At 45.2% G+C, this 22213-nt stretch overlaps 2 protein-coding genes across 5 annotated transcripts in view; both read right to left on the bottom strand.

The window, feature by feature from the left end:
- Nucleotides 1-4: 4 nt before the first annotated feature.
- LOC306809034 (uncharacterized protein C5orf47) lies at nucleotides 5-13163 on the bottom strand. 4 transcript variants are annotated; one of them, XR_013776145.1, is made up of 5 exons: nucleotides 12997-13163; nucleotides 4566-4654; nucleotides 3049-3150; nucleotides 866-912; nucleotides 5-502 (listed from the first exon to the last, which is right to left on the bottom strand). XR_013776145.1 is itself a non-coding variant. In XM_079320132.1 (5 exons), the coding sequence occupies exons 1-3, from the start codon at nucleotides 5452-5454 to the stop codon at nucleotides 3073-3075; spliced, it is 423 nt and encodes a 140-aa protein (XP_079176258.1). In that variant the 5' UTR covers nucleotides 5455-5751; the 3' UTR covers nucleotides 5-502; nucleotides 866-912; nucleotides 3049-3072. The 4 variants fall into 4 exon arrangements, 1 of the variants encoding a protein (XP_079176258.1); XR_013776146.1 differs by lacking the exon at nucleotides 12997-13163 and adding an exon at nucleotides 6978-7309; XR_013776147.1 differs by lacking the exon at nucleotides 12997-13163 and adding an exon at nucleotides 6495-6794.
- Nucleotides 13164-13812: 649 nt separating this feature from the next.
- Nucleotides 13813-22213, bottom strand: part of CPEB4 (cytoplasmic polyadenylation element binding protein 4) — a 37865-nt gene continuing 29464 nt past the window's right edge. The window contains exons 6-8 of the mRNA XM_079319995.1: nucleotides 21703-21817; nucleotides 21427-21608; nucleotides 13813-18237 (exon numbers count right to left, since the gene is read on the bottom strand). Of these exons, the coding sequence (XP_079176121.1) occupies nucleotides 18010-18237; nucleotides 21427-21608; nucleotides 21703-21817 (525 nt within the window). The 3' untranslated portion in view covers nucleotides 13813-18009. The remainder of the gene's footprint in view (nucleotides 18238-21426; nucleotides 21609-21702; nucleotides 21818-22213) is intronic.

Consider the following 22213-nt stretch of genomic DNA (forward strand, 5'->3'; position numbering starts at 1 on the left):
GGGATATTGTGTAATATTTTAATATCATAAAGTCAAATTTATGCAAACTGGGAAAAAAGGAAAGTGGGGTTTATGTCTTGTGTGGAATTCTGCCTTACTGAATTTGTGTTTATTATTCTGACAAGCTACAAAAATAAAATATATAAATACAGAGACAACAGTAAATGTGTATCTTTTCCTTTGCAAGCAAACTGTCACAATATTATGCTCATTAAAAAGCTTTCTAAAACTAATAGCTCAGTGAAACACCAGACTTAATGGCTTGAGATAAATATCTTGCAACAGAGCTGTTTAAACCACTGTAAAAACAAACCTCTTAACCAGCAGAAGCACAAACACCAAGCAAACAACAGAGAACCTGTGTTCCCTGAAGTCACTTTGCAGTCTTGCACTGACTCCAGGAAGAACTAGATCAAAATAAAACTTTCACTTTGTTTATATTTCCTTTGGGGATGAATCTTCCTTTATTTTCTTGCTACACCCAGCCAAAGATGGACTCATCCTAGAGAAAAATAAGTGATAAAAGTGAGTTGGTACATTCCCATTAATATAAAAAAAATGTCTCTATATCAAGTGGGACAAGTAAAAACTGTTGAGATTCTTCAGATTGTACTTTAAACCATCAGGGAAGGATTTAGCTTAAGAAAAAGGCAAAATCCACCTCTCTTTGCCTGTGAGGATGGAGCTGCTCTACTCCCCAAATCACTGAAATCTTGAAAAAATTTGAGCTCAATGTCAATAATACTTTAGAATATAAATGGCATTTATTATAATAACATTAAACAGGATCAGTGCATGTTTTTAATACTATTAATTTACTTATTTTAGGGGGGTTTTTTTGGCCTTTAATGGACTGTCTACATACCCTGTCCAGGTATGCCCCATTCTGTGACCTCTGGATCCTGTCAGAGCCTGCAGGAGAACATCAGGTGGAGAAAAATCATCATTTCCAGTCACATGGAATCTAATCTTAATTGCAACATTCCAAGGAGTAAATAGGTAGCATTGAAATTCAAGTAGACTTTTGTTCTCTCTCTCAAAAAAAAACCTATTTGTAGAGGCAATAAAATGCAGCATTAATTTTCTACTTTTATTAATCTAGGGAAAAAAAAAAAAAAGATGAAAATGAACCCAGTTTATTCAGACTTGTTGATACCTATCTAAATATCTCCTAGAATTATTCCATTTGCTTCTTGATTAATGAAAAATTCAGATCAATAGGAGACTTATCTCCTAGATTTGCTGTTGTGCAAAGTCTGCTAAGTAGAAAGAAGGTATTAGAATTGATAGTTTTCACTGAAACAGAGCTTAATAGGAGATTCTGAGTTAAAGCTCCTGAGAAAAGAGGTAAAATTACAATTAAGGACAGAGCAAGAGGGGAGGAGGAGGGATTGGTTGGTTGGTGAGGTTTTTCAAGTCACTGGAAATTATAAATAGAGAAAATGCTCTTTCTCTAAAAGAAATGAGTGGCTGAAAAGAGGACAGGCCCTGCCCATAAATCCAAAGTTAAACAGCACTTGGTGATCCATAACAAACAGAAAAGCAGCCATTGTGGTGAGATGGCAAATCCACCCAGGAAATCATATATAAGCAGGATTTTGTTGGTTTGTTTTTTTTTTTTTTCCCTTACAAAAACTTGAAATCTAATAATCTGTTAAAGATTTCTCCTCCTTTTTTCTTGACACTTCTTTAACTTGAAATCAAACAAACATAAATCCAGGAATGTTTTTTATTTTTAATTCACTGTTCCACATATCCATGGATATGTGTTTTACACATAGATATATGTCCAACATACACATAAATAACTTTGCACAAACACTTCTGCAATGATCTCAGCTGTGAGAGAAAGCACATGGAACAGTTTCCATGGGAGGAGAGATTTATTAGATTGGAACTTCTTAGCAGAGAAATATGACAGAGACCAATGGAAACCTTGAATATGAATATGAATAGCACATAATGAATAATTAATATAATGTGATAATTCCAGAATTAATCAGGAACTGGGTTTAAAGCCAACAGAAGAAGTGTTTTTGCACACAATGCAGAATATTTGCACAATAATTGGGGAAGAAGTGGTTGAAGCATATTTCAGTGGAGTTTCTTCTCCTATTCAATAACATGCACTGGGGTAGAGATTTCAGTTCTGAACCAGAATTGCACTTCTTTTGTTCTCATGAAGAAGATTTTTTAGGGAGTATTTTCTAGTCATGTGTGTGTAAATCTAATCCAACATTATTGGCAGGAATGGTCCCACATTTTGGGGAACACCCCAACATGCCCCCATGTGGAAAAAACTTAGATCAGCACCAATGCAAGGGAAAAAAAAACTGCTGAGGGCAAAAGTGGCATTTTTAAACTTGCCTGGTAGCTCTTCATGGATTAGAATATTCTTTTTCCTAATAATTCATCCAACTGTGAGGTCAGAAATTCCAATTCCATTTGTAAGCATACACTGTATTATCTTAAATTGTGCAGCAGCTACAATGCCTCTAATTGAAATTGGCTGAATGCAGAGCACCAGTTTTAATTCCCAAGTCATTTTCCAGTAATGAAAGAGCTGCATTCAGGGCACAGAGTGAGAACATGTTCCATGGTTTTGTTAAATTGTGTTACAGCAACCTTTGGGGAGCATCTAATTTATTTATTGTATGGATGAAATCAACCACTATTTTCCTACGTGAAAAAATAAATTATTATTCATACAACGGCTGCCTTGGACCCATCTGTGAATAAGTTTAATTATGTATTTCACATGTTCAGAAAAAACTTGCAGATGTTTTATGTGCATGTTTTTCATGTCAGGCTGCAGCAAACACTTCCACCATCCTTCCTCCAAATTAACACATACAAGACCCTCCATGAAACAAAATGTTTTTTTCTAAAAAAGCTTGGAGTGCCTAAAGCATGGAATGAATTCCATTTGTGAGTTGTACAACCCACTACCCCAAACAAACAGCTGAGAATGAACCTTAAACTTTGGGATATTCATTGTATTAATAATTTGTTTTCTCTAGTAAAATAAAACATTGGCAGTTTTCTTACCTTCTCCATTGAACTGGCTGCAGGTCAGCAGTCGATTTCGGAACCTTTCATTTTCCTCAAGCATTTTGAAATCACTTTCCAGACCTTGTGCCAGACTTTGGACTGAAAATAAAATGTAAAGCATGTAAAAAGTTTGCATTAAAACATCTACAGGGCAGAATTTTGTATTCCCCACAGTGGCTATGAAGTTCAGCTGGAGTTTTTTTTGTTGAGGACTGAGAAAGAAGGGAAGAAGGGATATATATATGGGATATATGGAAGATTGAAAAGAAACATAAATTCCTCCATGATTTTTCACATGAGATCTCCACCTCCTTTCTTGCCTAGGACTCTTGTGTTTATCCAGGACTTGAGAAGTGCCTTTCAGGATAAGCAAAGCTCATGAAAATGAGTCTACAGCCTTAACCTCTCTTAAAAGTCATCCAAAATGGGGGGGAAAAAAAAAAAGATTGTCTAGTTTTCCAGGAGCAAAAAGTTTCCCATGTGGTCCCTCAGCAGCAGCATAACTGAGGCCCCAAACTCAGATTCCAGAGCAGCAATACTCTTGCCTATTTAATGTAAAATCCATATTAATTTGTTTTATAGATGTTGAAAACCTTTCTTTTAGAGGCAGAAAGCTCTGTCCATAGTGGGCAGGTTTCAAACTGTGCATTGAAAAGATGAAATTGGAATTGCATTCAGGCAGAGGTGGCCTAACAAATAGAAATGGCTGTTGACATGCTGATGTTTGGACTTTTGCTAGATCTTATCTGAGAAACTTGTTTAAATCTAAAGATAATTCTCTTCTCGAGGACATTTATTGCTAAAACATTCTATATATTCCTCATTGTTTTTAAAGACTATTCAATGCACCAGGAGAGCCATATTCCAGGATGTTATTAGCTGTTCCTCTGCACTTGGTAGCATTTTGCTGTTTTTAAATCAAGTGTCTATGACAGGATTCTGTTCTAGTCCAGCTGATTGCTTGTACTTCACACATTACAGAATCTCATAATGAGTTACTGCTTAACAAATGCCCCTCTTAAAATTTCAAGCATTTGTCGAACTACTGAACAGGAACAGAAACACATTTGTGAAGCAGAAAGTAATTCTGCATTGCTCCAAGCATGGTGTTAATAGCTTGGGTTCCTGCCTTTGCCTATTTGTAACCCGTGGGATTTCTTTGTTTAAAACATGAGAGGAAGAGGAGCTGCAGAGTGTTTTCCTGCTGGGTTTCACCCCCAAGGTGTGCTGCAACCTGGCCCAAATCCAGCAAAGCATTTCAGTACAGGCTTTAAGTCAACAGCATACTCTCATTTTTCAAGGTAAGCACACACTTAAGTGCTTTATTGAATAAGAGCCAGAATTTTAAAGCCTCCAGAGAGGGAAGATAATACCATTTTTTTCTTTTCTGTAAGTAAGGTTTTCAGTAACAGGCTACCAATTCCATCTTTTAATCTCCCTCATGCTCTCACACACAGAGAACAAGCAGCTTTCTCAAATGCCAAGGCAGCTAATTGAGCTGCCACACTTTGTACCTTTTTCTTCTTTCGTTTAATGACTTTATCAGCGTTTCTTGAAGGGATGGGAAAGTCAAAGGTGTCAGCCTTAGCCTCTTGAGGGTCACCTGGAAAGAGTTCAGAAAGCAATTTTTGAGTATTTACAATGTGTTCCTAAGGAAGATGTTGATTGCTGGCACAGGCTGCCCCATCCCTGGAAGTGTCCAAGACAGGCAGGATGGAGCTCTGAGCAGCCTGGTCTATGGAAGGTGTCCCTAGACAGGGGATGGAACTTTAAGGTCCCTCCCAATCCAAACCACTCTATGATTCCAGAGGAATCCTTATTTCTGCTCCCCTTACACTCTGCAGCTTGTCCCCTTCTTTCCTCCATTATAACCACGGGGCAAGTGTCTCTCAAACAGCACAAAGCAGATTTCAAAACTGCACAGCACCCACACATTAGACAGAAGGTTTCTGGGAGATTTAATTCCCCCTCTTTCCCAGAACCGGACACAGCAATCGAGCTGTGACCTCCCCAGTGCCCAGAGCGGGGGAAGAATCACCCCCCGGGTTTTGCTGGTACCGCTATTCCTGGTACGGACAACTAAGCCACACTTGAGCCTCCTCCACCCTCAGAGAAGCCGACACGGGCTGGCCCGGGCTCTCACGTACCGCTGCTGCTGCGGCTGCCGGCTCCGCGCTCGCCGCCGCTCCCCGCTCGCCCCCCGCTGCCGCCCGGCCCCGCGCTGGGCCCGGCCCGGCCCGGGGGGCTCTGCCGGCAGCCCCGGCCCAGGCGGATCACGGTGCCGCAGCGGTGAGAGCCGAAGCTGTTCACGTACACCAGCGGAACGGGCGGCACGGGCGGCACGGGCGGCGCGGGTGGGCGGAAGCGGCGGCCGCGCTCCCTCTGCGGCGGGGCCGCGGGCATGAGGGAACCGGGCTGGGGACTGAGGATAACCGGGAACTGTGAGGGTAACCGGGAACTGAGGCTTAGTGAGGAGAAAACAGGGTCGGTGAGGGGATTAGGAGTCAGTGATGGGAACCGGGAGCTGAGAGGAGCCGCAACTGAGGGGGCGGCGAGGGGAGCTGGGGCTGAGGGGCGGTGAGGGGATCAGGGGTCAGTGAGGGGAACCGGGGGCTGAGGGGAGCCGGGCTGGGGGTCTGTGAGGGGAACCGGGACAGAGCTCAGTGAAAGGAGCCCCGGGTTGTGAGACCAGCCGAGACTGAGGGGAGCCGGGGTCAGTGAGGGGAGCCGGGGTCAGTGAGGGGAGCCGGGGTCAGTGAGGGGAGCCGGGGTCAGTGAGGGGAGCCGGGGTCAGTGAGGGGAGCCGGGGTCAGTGAGGGGAGCCGGGGGCTGAGGGAGCCGGGCACTGAGGGGAGCCGGGCACTGAGGGGAGCCGGGGGCTGAGGGGAGCCGGGGTCAGTGAGGGGAGCCGGGCACTGAGGGGAGCCGGGCACTGAGGGGAGCCGGCGTCAGTGAGGGGAGCCGGGCACTGAGGGGAGCCGGGCACTGAGGGGAGCCGGGCACTGAGGGGAGCCGGGGGCTGAGGGAGCCGGGCACTGAGGGGAGCCGGGGTCAGTGAGGGGAGCCGGGGTCAGTGAGGGGAGCCGGGCACTGAGGGGAGCCAGGGTCAGTGAGGGGAGCCGGGGTCAATGAGGGGAGCCGGGGGCTGAGGGGAGCCGGGCACTGAGGGGCTGGATGCCCCCCTGTCCCTGTTCCAGTGCTGGAGTTGAGCACACATTGCTGCTGCCCGAAGGCACGTAATGGTACATCTCATGCAAGTTATTGATCTGTTTGTACCAGTGAAAAGGGGACTCTGGGCTAAAGGTTGTTTGATGTCGTGTTTGTCTCTACAGCAGGGGAACCGCTGCCATCCCTTTGGTGCGGGTGCACTGGTACAAGGATTTCCTCTCCAAACAGTGCACCTGCTCCAGCCACGTGCTGAACAATAATGAAACATCAAATACCTGTTCTGTCCTTCAGCCAGCAGCAGGTGTGTGACACTGACAGGATGCCAGACAGGGACAGTCCATGCAGGTGCTTGGCAGAGACGTGTCCCATTGCAGCCATGGGTTTGGTGGATATGGACAGTGACAAGCGGCATCCTCAAACCACTGAAGAGCTCAAGTCACATAATCATGGAATGGTTTGGGTTGGAAAAGACCTTAAACAACATCCAATTCCATTCCCTGCCATGGGCAGGGACACCTTCCACTGTGCCAGGCTGATCCAAACCACATCCAGCCTGGCCTTGGGCACTTCCAGGGATCCGGGGGCAGCCACAGTTTCTGTGGCTACCCTGTGCCAGGGCCTGCCCACCCACACAGGGAGAAATTTACATCAGATCGCACTGATGCTTTCTTTCTCACTAAAATACTGCTCCCGATTACTTACCAGAGTTCAATTTGCACAGGGTTGCAATTTAGAAACAATAAATTCTATTAAAATACCTATTTTTCCTAATTGTTTCAGCAGCAGTGGCAGCATGAATGGTGTTGCCCTTAGGAATGGATTCAAATAGACCACGAAGAGAATTGTAGTCATTCCCCAGGTTTTGAAGAGGCTGAGGGTGCCTGTGTGTGTGCAGGGAAAGGAATGGAGATAGGAAGAGTCTGAGGGAGCTGCAAAGATGCTAATTTTGGAGAAAATGAGGCTCAGGAGGAATTTCTGGCTCTGCACAACTCCCTGACAGGAGGGGACAGCCGGGTGGGCATCCAGGAGGAGAGGGAATGGCTCAGGCTGGGCAGGGGAGCTCAGGGACAGCAGCAGGAATTTCCCCATGGAAAGGCAGCTCAGGGATGGAGCTGCCCGGGGAGGTTTGGATCGCCATCCCTGGAGGGATGAGGCGCAGGCCGGGCTCGGCGGCGCCGGGGCCGTTTCCCCTCAGCGCAGCGCGGGCGGGCCCCGCCAGGTGGCGGCCGCTGCCGCCGATCCGCCGCTGGCCCGGTGCGTGCGGGCCGCCCGCATTGCCGCTACCGCGCACGCGATGCAGCTGCGAGCCGCCAACAACCGCGCAGGCACCGCTCGCCACAGTAATCGGCTGTTTCCCCCTTATAAAAGGGCATCTCCTGCCGGCTCCAAAGGGACTGAAAGGGGGGTTGTAGGTGAGACACAACCACCGAGTCAGGAGCTTTGAGATCAAGTGTGACCTCAAATATCAACTGTGATCTCCCACATCAGGGAAGGTTATTCCCCCAGAGGGTGCTGGGCACTGCCCAGGCTCACAGGGAATGGGCACGGCCATTCCAGAGCTCCAGGAGAGCTTGGAAACTCTTCCAGGGATGCTCAGGCTGGAATATTGGGATGTCTGTGCAGGACCAGGAGCTGGATCAATGACCCTTGTGCATCCCTTCCACTCCAATTCTCTATTCCACTCCTCCACAAACCCAACCTCCCTCCTCCTCTGTCAAAACTTCAGTTTGGGATATTAAACCCAAAACCTTCATTAAAAACCGGCCTACGAACATCCCCAGGTCCACCGATCCCAAATCCCCGCTGAAGAAATCCCTTCAGTAGGCGCAGTGCTGCCCCGGTGAGTCCCGGCGCACACCGGCAGCGCCCGCGGCCGCTCCGTGGCTGCCCCGCTTGGCGCTCGCTGCTCCGTCTGCCAGGGCACAGCCGCCCGTGCCAGCTGGCAGCTCCTCCTTGCTGCGGCTCCTCGGCCACCGCGGCTGCCAAGGCAGCGGTTCCTCAGCACCTGCACTCACAGAAACGCTTCCACCCCGCTAATGCAAACACTCAGACCTCGTGGGGCACATTTTGTCCGCTTTTCCCAACAGCACGTTGCCAGCACTTTGATCTCAAATGCAAACGCGGCTCAGATCGTTTTTGGGATTGCTGCTACTCAGAAAAATCAATGCCACCTAAAATCTCTCTGCACATCTGTCAAGTTCAGCTATTTTAGCTGCACACTGCTCTTCACCCACCTTTCCACATGTGTGAATGGCTACCAGCTGCCCACTATCTCTGTATTAATCACTCTGAGCAAACATCTCAGCTTTTCAGCACAACTGCAAGTGTCTGGTTAAAAAAAGCCCAGATTCCAGCCTGCACCTCATCGTGCTTTGTGCTCCAAAGCAGCTCCTCCATCTCACAACTCGTGTCTGTTCCTGAATTCCATTGTTTCAGTTTTGCTTTGGCCAAGGATGTGTCATCATATGTGAGCCAAGATTAAAACTCCCTTTTAAAATGAGGCAGTTTTTGGTGCCTACAGCCGGTGCCAAGGAGAAGGAAGGAAGGAAGGAAGGAGCCTTTGGGACATTGCTGCACATGTGGGCAGTGATTCCCTGAAAAACCCATCCTTCTGCTGCTGGTGGAGATTGAGGTTTCTCTGAGCATCCTTAGCAATGTAAAGTACTCACATGATTCCACAGAATTCATGGAATCACAAAATGGGTTTGAGGGACATTAAAGATCATCTCATTCTGGCCTTGGCATGGGCAGGGACAGTTTCCACTGTCCCAGGCTGTTCCAAGCCCCATCCAGTCTGGCCTTGGGCACTTGCAGAGATCCAGGGGCACCCCAGAGCCTCCCCACCCTCACAGGGAGAAATTTCTTCTATACATCTCACCTAAACTTATCCTAAAATTACACATAACTCAGCCAAGGCCATTGCTCATTAACTGTAACATTATCTTGATCAAATGCAAAGGGTGAATACATCTGAATAGGACTCTGACACTGAACAGGGAAAACTGTGCTGGTTCTGACAACAGCAACACTCAAACCTTGTTAATTATGCCCTCAGCAGTAGCACAAACAATTATTCTATCACCTTCATTTTCAAAGAATATTTAATAAGTCACTGGAATGAGGGATTTCATTAGTATGTGGTTACTGCACAAAAGACACTGGGGACCATTTATTAGTGTAACCAGGAATCATAATAAAAACAAAAGTCACAACTTCTGCTAAGTCAAAGCAATGAATTTGCTTTCAGCTTCTTCTTACTTGTAAAATTTCATCATTTAGCCTGGCTCTCAGCTAATTGTGGGAGCAGTAATGGGGAAGCAGAGAGAGAAAATGGAACAGCACCTGCATTTCACAGCAGTGAACCTGCACAGCTCCCACTCTTTACAAACCACACATGTGGGAATCCCTTCCTCCACACCACACCAAGCCAGTTCTCCCATCTCTTCATGCTCTGCATAAAAATATTTAGCAGACTATATAAACTGTGTTACATAAAAGCCTGAGCCTTCCCTGGAGAGATTTCCAAATCACCAAGAAGATCCAGAGGCTTTACAACAAAATCCACGTCGAGGAGATCAAACCCCTTGGCTTAGCAGAACTTTGTGTTACAGCATTTCAACAGATTGCCTATTGCAAATAAAACTATGGGGGAAACTCAAGGAGACAAAATGACCCCTGAGATTACACCAGAATGACACAGCCTGATTTCCAGGAAAGGCTGGTAGTCAAGTGGATGAAGCAGAAGGCAGGTGAGAACTTCACTTGCTCTGGTTTAATTTTCCAAATGAAAAATTAACTACATGTGCAAGACAGGGAAACTTGACCAAGTTTTAGGCTGGAGAGACTATGATATTAAAGATTAAAAGTCTGCTATTCAGGGGAATGTGCAGTTAGATCTGAGAGAACACACAGCTGAGGAAGTTCAGCCCTACCTGCCATAACCCTCGAGATGCTGGAAGAACCCTGGCTCATGCAGGATGTAAAATGCAAAAATCACTAAATCATCCCCAGATTCAGCATTAATGTAGATAATAACCCAAGACCAGGCACAGAAAGCTCACCATTTCTTACTTCTCCTCTGAGATCCAACAGGATCCCAGGCCAAAGTGTGACCATCAACACCCCTGGCTGCAGGAGTGCCCATCCCTGGAGGTGTCCAGGGAAGGGCTGGATGTGCTCTGGACAAGGTGGGGATGGGGCACAGCTTAGATTTGATGGACTCTGAGGTCTTTTCCAACCCAGAAGGTTCTGGGATTCTCAGCAGCAAGGCCACCCTGTAATGGCACTGAGCATTCCCTCCTCCCTCCCTCCCCCAGAGACATCAGGATGCTGCCAGGAGAGGGGCAGAGAAGGGCTCTGTCTCCAGGGATTGCTCCCTCTGCAGAGAAAATGGAAGCAGTCACTGCTTTGTTCTGCCCTCTCACTCCTCCACAGACACCCCCTGCACAAGCAATGCTGGAGCAAATCCCCTTTCCACTGACTGAAGAGCCAGTGTGAACAGAGCAACATCTGTCCCTGCACAGCTGGCCCATTGCAGCAGAGCTGGGGGCTGCTGCTGCTTCCAGGAGAATGCCTCAGAAACTTCAGGAATCTCATTTAAACCCAGAAACACTTGGCATGAACTGGGTTGTGCTCCCAACCCAGCCCAGCACTGGGCATCATCTTAAAGCCACAAGCACTGCCTTGCAAAGTGACTCTTGGCCAAACTGACAATGCACAGCAAGGCCTGAACAATCCCTGAGCAAACTGATCCTGGTCTGTGAGTCAGCAGCAATGTCAGATGGTGATTTACACCCAGCAAACATTTGTTTCAAGCCTTGGGTTGGAGAAGGCTGGCAGAGAATCTTTTTTAAATGCATTGCTCTCCTTCTATGGATTGAGAACTGGTTTGGGTTACCAAGGCACACAGTGTGTGTGCTCTGCATCTACCCCATCACTCTGCCATTTAAGTGTTCTTCACTCCCATGAAAAGCAGAGCAAATCATAGTTTTTGGAAAAAAAAAATACCCCAAGTCTGAGGGTAAAAACTACATTCATTTTAAACATTAAGAATAACACAAACCCAAAAATGTGTCCTCACAGTCATCCTTAACCTGTGCTGTGCTCAGAGGATTTAATCTCAGCTTTCATGACCCATCAAAAATAAATTTCAGGAGGAAAAATGCAATCAAACACTGACTTAATACATCTCTATATTTCATGTATACCAGGAAGACTGAGAACTTTGGACCAGCAGATTTCATGGAGGAACCTTAACAGAACATAGACTCCCACACTCCACAAACAAAGTGATTGAGGCAGCTTCCCTCAGGGAGAGATGCATTCAAATAAATCAGCATTTAGTATCAAATTGTCTCTCTGACAAACCCTACAAGAAGTCAGGAAATTATAGTTCCTGTGCCATGAAAACAGGTGATATGTGATGGCATCAATCAGAGCATGGGGATGCAGGAAGACTTTCAGTGATGCATTCAGAGCACTGATTCACCCCCTTCAGTTCCTCTGAGTGCACAGACAGCTGTGAGGATATTCTTATCCCACAGGCTGTTTTTCACTCTGACAAACTGAATCAGCTGATTTCACACAGAGGAAGGGATGGCAGCGTTTCTCCTCATCTCCCCTTTCTGAGGCTGTGGCTCGTCCCAGATTCCCTGGAGCTGCAGCTGAAGAGTCAGGGCTGAGGAGAAAGTGTCCCACAGCACCCTGACAGCTCAGAGCCTGTCCTGGAGATGAGCTCAGCCTTTAAACCAGGGGGAGATTGGTTCCACCCACCAGCCTGGAATGTGGCAGCTCCTTCAGTGCAAGGGAGCCCCCGGGGACTGTGATGGGGCAGCTCCTGCTGGAAGGAAAAAGCTGGGATTCACACATGGTGGGAATTGTGGAATTCCACCCAGCAGGGCTTACCTCCATCTTCTGGAGTCTGCCTGTGGCATTTTTTTACAGCTCCAGTGCAAAGTGGAACTCAAAATGGATTTGTTGGGTCATCTGCCCAAGAAACTTCCCAGCAATTCAGAATCAGCCCATCACTGCCAACAGTGATTATGTGGAGTTTTGAATCATCCAGACCTTTACCCTTATTGATTTCAATGATTTAGACTCTGCCTAGTAAGAAAACTTAAAACATTCACCAAGTATTCTGAAATCTTCAGAAAAGGAGAATTTTAGAATGAATATACACTGTAATCCCCAAGTGCAAGTGAGAATTTGGATCCTGAGAAACTCTCTAAGTTTGCAGGACTTTGAATCGGAGTCAGGCAGGGAGTGCCCTGTTAGTGAAGGACATTGCTGATTCCACCATCCAAAAATCTTAAACCTTCCATACTCCAGGGCCAGATTTCAAGTCTGTCACCCTTGTGAAAAAACATGAACACTTAAGTAATCACATGTTGTCTAAAAGACCATATTTGCACTTGACAATAATGTCAAGAACTGTGGCTGTTTCCTAACGATCCCAGTGCAGGGAGCAGAGGGATAAAGTTGGAACTGCTCAAGGGTGTTTGGAGCTGCCTGGCTGGCACTGAGCATGAGGAATTCCTGTCTCAGTGGGCAGGCAATGCCTGATCCCAAACATCCCAGCTTTCTGCTCAAACAGAAAGGGAATTGGGAATATCTGCGTGGAACCACCAGCAAAGCTTCACATTCCTGTTACAAACCCATTTCCAAAGGTAGGAGCTGCCCCAGGTGAGCACGGGGAGAGATCAGCACTGGCAGAACTAATCCCATCAGAGCTGCAGGATCTGCCTTTCTGGAGCACCCAGACAAAGGAATGGGACTCACCAGGCACTGAGCATTTGCACCACAATTCCTGCAGTGATGGCACTCGAGATTAGCAGCACCACTCTGGGATTCCTTAAGCACCTGCTGAACAGCCCTTGGAGAGCAGATCTGTAAGGCAGCAACACTTCACAGGACTTTGCAGATATTTCAAGTTTAGAGATTTTAAATTAAAGTTCTCTAAGATGTCAGATGCCTTTTCTCTGTTACTGTCAGATCACAAGCATGAGAAGAAAGGAAATAAAAGAAGGATTCAGTGGCTGTCCCTGCCTCGCTGGCTCTGTCCTGGCCCCTCTCTGTGCTGGGCTCTGAGCCCCTCTCTGGCTGAAGGAGCTGGGATTGCTCAGCCTGGAAAAGAGAAGCATTTGGTTGAGCCAACTGTGGCCTTCCAGCACTGAAGGGAAGGGATGGAGTAACAGGACACAGGGAATGGCCTCACTCTGTCAGAGAGCAGCTTTGGGTGGGATATGGGGCAGAAATTCCTCCCTGAGAGGGGCTGTGGCTGCCCCTGATCCCTGGCAGTGCCCAGGCCAGGCTGGCTTGGGGCAGCCTGGGACAGTGGGGGTGTCCCTGCCATGGCAGGGGGTGGCACTGGCTGATTTTTAAGGTCCCTTCCATCCCAAACCAGTGCCTCAGTGGTTCCCTCCTCACCTGCTGCATCTTCACCTCCCCAAGGAACCTTTGCTGCATTTGTGAGCAGAACTTCCCCTTTCCACCACACACAGCCCAACAAAATCCCCTCCCCAAGCCCCACGAGCTTCAGCCACCAAGGAACGAGCTCCTACAGGAAACTCAAAATAAAAAGGTTAAGGAGAAACATTGAGTTAAAAGTTTTATTCATTCAACATCTCACATTACAAATATTTAAAAATTATATGCATACTGGTATAAATAGTCATTTGCAAACTATTTAATAACATTAATTTTCACTAGCACTTCAACAAATGAACTCTTTAAAAAAAGTAACTTGTGTTATATAACTTAGAGTAGAACATACAAAAATATGAACTTAAACGTGAAAATGACTTTAATAAAAAATGAATTACCCTTATTTAAAATGCTATAATAAATACTACAACCTCCCCATACACAGTAAAAACTATATGGAAATTCAGCCAAGTAGTACAATTAACTGACATACTTAAATAACTTTTCCTTCTGATAATATGAGCAATACATTGGGGGAAAAACATATTAGGGATTAGTAAAAACTAGACACCCACTTGCTAAAAGTTTCACTTCCAAAAAATATAACAAAAAAATCTGATGAAAATTATAAAAACTAATTATACTTTAAAATTTAAAAATATAAAAAATAAAACAGTTGAATACAATATTGTCCCAATTCTTACAATGCTATCACAGTAGCTTTAAAATAAGATAATAAAATAAAGCAAATGACCAAAACGTTTTATTCCATTTTTTTTTAAAAATAATCTCAAATTTACATTAGTAGAAAGATTGATTTCTGATTCTTTTCTTTAGAAACACCAGCAAGAAAGAGGATTTACTAGAACAGTAGAAAATGACATTTTTAAATGTCTGCAATTAAAAACAAAGAATTACACTGCAAAGATCTTCCAGAAGTCTGAAATAGGTATTGCACATAACTTGAAGTTAACTTGCCACAATTCATCACATTCAAGTTTTAAATCACCTTTGAACAGAAGGTTTGTACTCTTCAAAAACACAAGGGGTGAATTATCAAGTCTTTCCAACAGCATCCTTATAAAACGCTAAATTCAGTCACTGCAAGGTTGAAATTTGCATTCTGCAGAGGTTCTGTGTATGGAGAAGTAGAGACTATACCAAAAAAGCACGGGGCAGTGGGGTTCCTTTACATATAAAATAATCAGAAACACTTTATTTTACATTGCAAAAATAACCATGGAATTACTCTGCCGCTCCCCCGGGAACGCCGCCGCTGCTCATTAACACCGCCCACCTCCGGCAGCTAATTACACCTTAATGAGCCTGGGGCTACACGGTAACCCCAAGCAGCCCCAGGCAGCCCTGGTGAAGAACAGAGTAATGGAGAGAAATTGTTTATGCCCTGGAAATCGAAGTGTAACCAAAGGATCTGTAAACACGCTTGTCACACAATCACAAGTGAATATTAGTTAGAATAACGATTTCTTACATTAGTCATGCATACTAACATTACATGCCTGCCACCTAGCAGGCTCTCTTTTTATTCTTTAAATATAATTTAAAAGAGCAGACACGGTTCTGCATCAAACACCTAACATCGATTCTTTAGTAATAATAAAAATGGCTAAACATTCACCAAAAACGTCTGCATTTGTGTATAATTTTTAAAAACTCAGTAAGAAGCGGTAGACAATTTTGATGGTTCTTGATTTTTTTTTTAATTTCTACACTATATTTATGCATTTAAATTTCATGGGTCTAAAGACAAGTGTCATTTGTCACTTTCATGCTTTTTTCTTCTTTAATTCTCAACTTTACATATACTATTTCTTAAATTATATGTACACCAAATACCTGGTGCTGGGCTAAGATGTTTAAGCAACATGCTTTCTTTTCTCTGCAGATTCTAAAATAGCATTGCCAGTGCACAACATCCATAATTCAAAATGTATGCAGAGCACTGAAATGTATAAAAAGCAGAATATAAGAAAATAAAATTTATTAAAATTATTTATATTAAAAAATGAAGTATATGAAGATCTCTCAGTAATAAAAGTACAAAAAGCTACTCTTTGCAATATGAAAAATTGAGGTATTGCATAAAGAGATATCCCGTCAGTGAAAAGTGTGCCTAAAAATGCTCACTGTTGGAAAAACAAGATATACAAAAGTAGTGCATAACAAATATACATTATGTGCATGACAAAATAAGTTAGCTACAAAAACACTGTACCGAAATTCAGCAGGTCATGTACAAAGGGAAAAAATTATTATTCAAAGCTAGTTCTCAAACAGTGTTATTTTCTTGTAATGGAAACCCACCTCACCTGTTTGCTGGGTAGGATCGGCACAATAGCACACCCCAAGCCACCTACAAGCATTAAAAAAATGAAAGGAACATTCCAACTAGAATTATGTACTTCAGAGAAAAAAAAGTCCCTGACAATCTACACAAGAGCACTCTGCATTTGCATTACTGTTGTCAATATTTTCAGGGATTTCAGTAAAAGCAGCTCCCTTGCTATACTTGACTAAAAGACAGCAAATGTCTCCATTTTGACCTTTGGAACTTGGTAAGGTATCAGTTCATTAAAGCCTGTATTGAACAGAAAAACTGCTTCTCATAAAGATACTGGGGGCTGGGGGAAAGGGATGAGGGGGGCTTTGAAGGGAGCAGATGTTTTTCCAAGCAGTGCCAGGGCAAATCTTTGGTTTGGGAGACTCTCAGGTGGTCCCAGGCCCCTGGGGCCGGGCAGAGATTGCCACAGAATCACTTTGTTTGCACACTGCTACATCCTTGGTGGAGAAGTTGGCCAGGGCATTTAGTTCAAAAATATACTAAAAATCAAATTTTCAGAACTACTCCTTCATTCACGTGTTTCAAACTAAACCCTCTGCAGCCACTGGTCAGCGTTGGTTCAGTGTCCCGGGCTGGAGCTTCTCAAGGCAGGACTGAGTTCCAATAAAGCCGGCGTTAATTTGTGGTGTTGGCACTTCCACCTTTATCTCCCCACAATTAGTTCTGAAGAGCTGGGATCTCAGCTGGGATTCTTTCTACAGGAACAGTAAGAAAGGCATCTGCACATTTGCACCATCCCATGCAACAAAATTCGGCCAAGGGTGCAAAGCAGGATCTGCAAACTCCTTGGGTTGGTGCCTTTGTTACAGCAAAATTTGAGGGGATCGAAATCTGACTTTACAGCCAAGATGGGAAACCAATAAGCAGCCAATTGGAGTTTGTGTGCCACAGTGGAATATCCAGACTCCAGTAAAAATCAGTGATATCCTTGAGGTATCTTTAGGTTTTCTACTTTTTCACGTCAAAATGGAGAGCAAAGGCTGGCCCCTGATGAATGTTAGTATATTAGGATATAGAGTTATATATAGCCATCAAAAATAAAATCTATATATTTATCCTTCAGGAGAGGAAATGCCAGTTCACTAGTTGTCATTACTCTAGCTTTGGTAGGATATCTAGGGCTGTAACCAGACAATTGAGTTCTCTCAAAGGAAAAAAAAACAAAGTGCACTCCCCCCTCAGTAGTAACTTTACTCAACTTTTACATTCAGGAATTCTTAAAATGTAATCATTTTGATGAAAATATAGTAAGCTCTGCCTATCTCGTTAGTAATTTGGATGTGGGTGGTAGCCAGAGGCACGGTCTGATACACACCGAGCTAAAATTTCAGCCTCAAAACTCTTAAAAGAGTTTTTTTAAAAAAATACAAACAAAAAAGATCATTATTATAGTGCTGCTTCAACTTTGCTCATGCATTTCTGTTGCTTTAAACATGCTCTTTCCTGTTGGTAGGTAAATGCTAACTTCATCTGTTGCTGGAAAAATCCAAAGTCCAAACAAAAAAAAAAAAAAAAAGAAAAAAGAAAAAAAGAAAAAAAATAAAAAAAAAAAAAGAGGCAAAAACAGGCTTCCCTGGGGGAAAAGTGTCAGAACAGACTGATAGTGTTATTGTTACATGGTTATTTAATAAAAGTATTATTATGTTCTTTATTAACAATAATTTAATTAAAAAACCAAAATACTCTATTGTTTCAATTCTCTTCTCTTAATATTTTTTCTCTCCTCTAAGAAAAACGTTGCAGGAAATTAAGTGTTCTCTCGGTAGTAAAGGACAAGAGAATGCAAACTCGCTTGCAACATGTTATCGATACGAAAAGGAGTTCCCAATACAGTTTTCAATGACAAGATTCTATAAAATACCCATCGTAGGTCATTCTTTCGTTCGACTATTGTTAAATTACAGACTACTACAAAAGGACATGCTGTGAGTGAGGGGCGGGCTGGGGAGGGCAGTCGGGACAACAGAAGAGTGCACTTCATTGGAGACCTGCAAACGAGCGATCCTTTAGTTCCAGCGGAATGAAATATGCCTGGGGCGATCCCCTCCCTCCTTCACCAGGGGCTTGTGGAATTCCCTGCCGGCCCGGGAATGGATAGCAGCCCAGCAATATTCACAGTAATACTGCAGACACGTCACGTTAGCACAGAAGAAGGGCGCGAACTTGCCGCCGCAGCGGGCGCCCTGACACTCGTCACACAGCTGATCGTCCAGGACATATGGCTTAACTTCCACCTGCGGCCGAAAAACAGACACCGGGTCACGGGGCATTGTGCACTGCGTGTGAGCATGCAGGAGGGAATGCTGCAAAGAGAGATTTTCCCCCCCTGTGATACCCCAAAATTCACTTCAACACTTCTACCACCCCCTCCTTGATCCTTAAGAAAAGCCCCAGGAATCAGTGCTGACCATCAGTCTCACACCTGTGTCACTGATTTACAGAAAGCCTCAAACAACCTGTTGGCTGACACCAAAACCTTGGATAATTATGGGAGTTATTTCTGATGCCCAGTTAAAATCAGTTCTTTTTTTCAGGCAGGAATGGAATCTGTTTCTCCAACACTGGAACTGCTGATTAAAAATGCACGTGGGTCTGCAAATTTCAGTGTCTGAATTTCCAATTTATCCTCTAAATAAACACTTCATTTCTGTATTTTTTCCATGGCTTAGTCCTCTCAGCAAAAGGAAATCCACCTGATCTTGTTGGGATCAAATGAGAGGCTTAACACGGGACTGATGCCCTCCTACGCTGCTGGCATTAAGGGCCAGGTGATGGGCAGGAATTCAGAACAGCAGAAATAAATAGAGGTACAAATTCCTGCTCTAGAAGGGTTTGTGAACCTTCCCTGGAGTTCATTTAATGCGGTGTTTTCAGCAGCATTTTCAAACCCCCGGGCTGGGACTGGTATCTCTGCTCTTATCTCTGCATCTGGCCTGGGGCTGCTCCTCTCTGCACCTCCAAACCTGGGACACACCTCAGGCAAAGAAGAGCACTCACAAGTTCCTGGCTTTTGAAACCCACCCAGTTTTATCTCAGCCCAGATGGCACTGCAGTAGTTTGATGTCATTTTTGCTTACAGGACACATAAACTGCTCAGACACAGCACAGCAGCATTTTTAATGACCTGTTTTTCTCCTCTTTCAGCGCTGGAGTTGCATTGCCCAAAACCCCACCCTGCCAACTCAGCCCATCTGCAGAAGAGCAGAAGCAGGAAAATATTGCCAACAGCACATTCCCCATCCCCTGAGCTGCTGGGCAGTGGGAGGTTGGGCATTTTTTGGGGAGTGCTGCCTTCTCCAAGTGCTGAAAGGACAGAGATGCCACAGAAGCCTCCTTCGTGTGCTAATTATGCTCAGCCACCTTCAGGGGCCAAACTGCAGCTCAGGTGTCCTTGTCACATTTATTCTGAGTGTGACACAGCTCTGAGAATTCTGAGCATTTCCCAGTTGCAGAAAGCCTCAGTTACAGCAGCCCCATCAGCCCCACTCAGGGTGGGAGCCTCAGCCACTGAACCCTTCCTGTGCATTATCTCAGGGCACACCCTTCAGCAGCACCTCCTTGCCTAATTTCACAGGAAATCCCTTCATGTTACTGCGCTTTTTTTACTAATTACTTTTAATTACTTTTTTCTTTCTACAGAAAAACAGCATTGGAAAACTAATAATAAATTGAACTTTAATAAAAACTAGTGTTGCTGTAATTTTTACCTCCCTCATGAACCTGATCTCTCCTAGAATGAATCCTCTCTGAGGATTCTCCACACAAAAACTGCACAAAAAAGGAGGAAATAGGGAGTGGGAGGAGAGAAGGAAGGGGAAATAGATTGCAAAATTTTTTTTTCAGAATTCACAAGTACTTACTTAAATTTGCAGTTCCACCAGCTTCAATGGACCTATTCACCCAAGTGTCTGCTTATGCAAGCACAAGTTGCACAAGGGCAGCCCAAATTATTTGTTCAAAGCTGTACAGAACTTATTTCAGAGCCAAGATTAGAACAAAGACATTCCAATTCACAGGCCCACAGTCAAATTGTTGTTACAATTCTTCTGCTTTATAGCCAAGGCAGAAGTGAAATGATAATGGGCTAATCAGCCAAGTTTGGAGGTTTTCCACTGTATTAACTATAAAATTAAGATCAGCAGTGACAGTCATGTAGGAAAAATCCAGAGACAAAGGATGAATTACAAGAGGAGACGTGAGCATCTGAGTTTCCCAAAACTGTGGTCTGAAGATCACAGTAACTGGCAGTTACATTTTAGAGAGATGAAGAGGGCAGAAAGCAAAGTGCTGATCCATTTGGCATATTCCTCTAATTTAAAATAATAAGGAATACAATAATAAAGGAATGAAATAACCAAGCACAGCCTTTGCACAGGCTGTGGAGGGTGACTGCAAGGCTGCAGGGCACAGTAAAAAGTTTACAAGGCATTACCAGGATGCTCTGGGACACCCAGCACACATTGGGGTGGTTCTGCCTCTTCTCCCAAAGGATGCACAGCAGGAGGAAGAGCTGCCCCATCCTTGGCAGGCACCTCCCTCCCTGCATCTCACAAACACTACAAAAATGAGAGGGCACAGTCCTAAGGCAAATGCAGATTGGATATTAGGAAAATATCCAAAAAATAGGAAAGTAAGTTTTTCACTGAGAGAATAATAAAGTATTGGAATGGTCTGCCTGGGGAGGTGGTGGAGTCACCATCCTTAGATCTGTTTAAAAAAAGACTGGATGTGGCATTCAGTGCCATAGTCCAGTTGAGGTGTTAGGGCATGGGTTGGACTCAATAACACTGAAAGTTTCATCCAACCCAGTAACTCTATGAAATCCTTACAGTGGGAGCTCAGTATTCTTGGAAAAGACCAACTTCCCACTACACCCAGCAGCTCCAGCGAGTCACTTTCACAGCCACCTCCTACGTGCCAGCACCAGCAGCTCCCAACACTCCTTCTCCTGCCCTGAGGGCAACAGAACCGCCGTCCCGGGGCTGTGCTTATCTGTTTATCAATCTGCCGTCCCGGGGCTGTGCTCACCCGTTTATTTATCAATCCCGCGGCACTGAGGGCAGCAGTGAGCCGCCGTCCCGTCCCGGGGCTGTGCTTATCTGTTTATTTATCAATCTCCCGCACTGAGGGCAGCAGTGAGCCGCCGTCCCGTCCCGGGGCTGTGCTTATCTGTTTATTTATCAATCTCCCGCACTGAGGGCAGCAGTGAGCCGCTGTCCCGGGGCTGTACTCACCCGTTTATTTATCAATCTCCCACACTGAGGGCAGCAGTGAGCTGCCGTCCCGGGGCTGTGCTTACCCGTTTATCAATCCCGCGGCACTGAGGGCAGCAGTGAGCCGCTGTCCCGGGGCTGTGCTTACCCGTTTATCAATCCCTCGGCACTGAGGGCAGCAGTGAGCCGCTGTCCCGGGGCCGTGCTTACCCGTTTATCAATCTCGCCGTGCTGCAGCTGCACGAAGCGGGCGCTGATGGCGGCGATGTAGCTCTGCTGGTTGGAGAACGCCACCCGCCCCGCTCCCTTGGGGTATTTCAGCTCGGGGTCCGTGTCGATGCCCGCGTAGCAAACGCCGCCGTACAGCCGGTCCATGATCATGGCCAGCTCCACTGCAGCACAAACACAGCACACACAGCTCTGGGTTTGTCCCCTCCTGTCCCAGCTCGTGTCCCCCGTGTGTCACCCCAGCGCTGCAGCGTGTACCTGCTCGTAAGGGCCGAGGAACACCACCGACAAAAATGGTTTTTCTTGGGTCAAGAGGCTGGGAACCATCCATAACAAAATCACTATCACTAAGGTTCCAAGGCCGGATCTGAACCTATGGACAAAAAGCCTGGGTTTTTTTAACCATTCACAATTCAAGTGTCTCAGTAATATAAATGACAACAGCGTCCTACAGAGAAGAAAACTTCTAAAACAGCTCTACTTTCTAAACACCACTTGTTCAGCAATCATTTCTCAAAATGAAATGGTAATGAGCTCTCTTAAGACAGACCATTTGAGGATGCTAAATTTCACCACTTCCTTGTTACCCAAATTTCTGGGGAAAAAAAGCCTCACCCTCTGCTGACACATTTACTTCATGGTGACTGAGCTGTGCTGTCCAACCCTCCTGCTCACCCAGATCTGCACTGCTCCTCTTGTCCCAGCCTTATCTCAGTGCAGCAGGTCCCAAAGCTGCCTGTTTAGTTACTGTGCTGCCTTGTATTTGGTT

This window comes from Erithacus rubecula (genome assembly GCF_903797595.1).
Source record: "Erithacus rubecula genome assembly, chromosome: 16".
Taxonomy (NCBI): domain Eukaryota; kingdom Metazoa; phylum Chordata; class Aves; order Passeriformes; family Muscicapidae; genus Erithacus; species Erithacus rubecula.

Excerpts from the sequence above, each read along its gene's own strand:
- LOC306809034 (XM_079320132.1), bottom strand. The coding sequence starts at position 5,454 with ATGCCCGCGGCCCCGCCGCAGAGGGAGCGCGGCCGCCGCTTCCGCCCA. Across the intron at positions 4,655-5,198 it reads CGGCAGCCGCAGCAGCAGCG|GTGACCCTCAAGAGGCTAAG; the intron begins GTACGTGAGAGC and ends AACTCTTTCCAG. Across the intron at positions 3,151-4,565 it reads TTAAACGAAAGAAGAAAAAG|TCCAAAGTCTGGCACAAGGT; the intron begins GTACAAAGTGTG and ends TTTTATTTTCAG.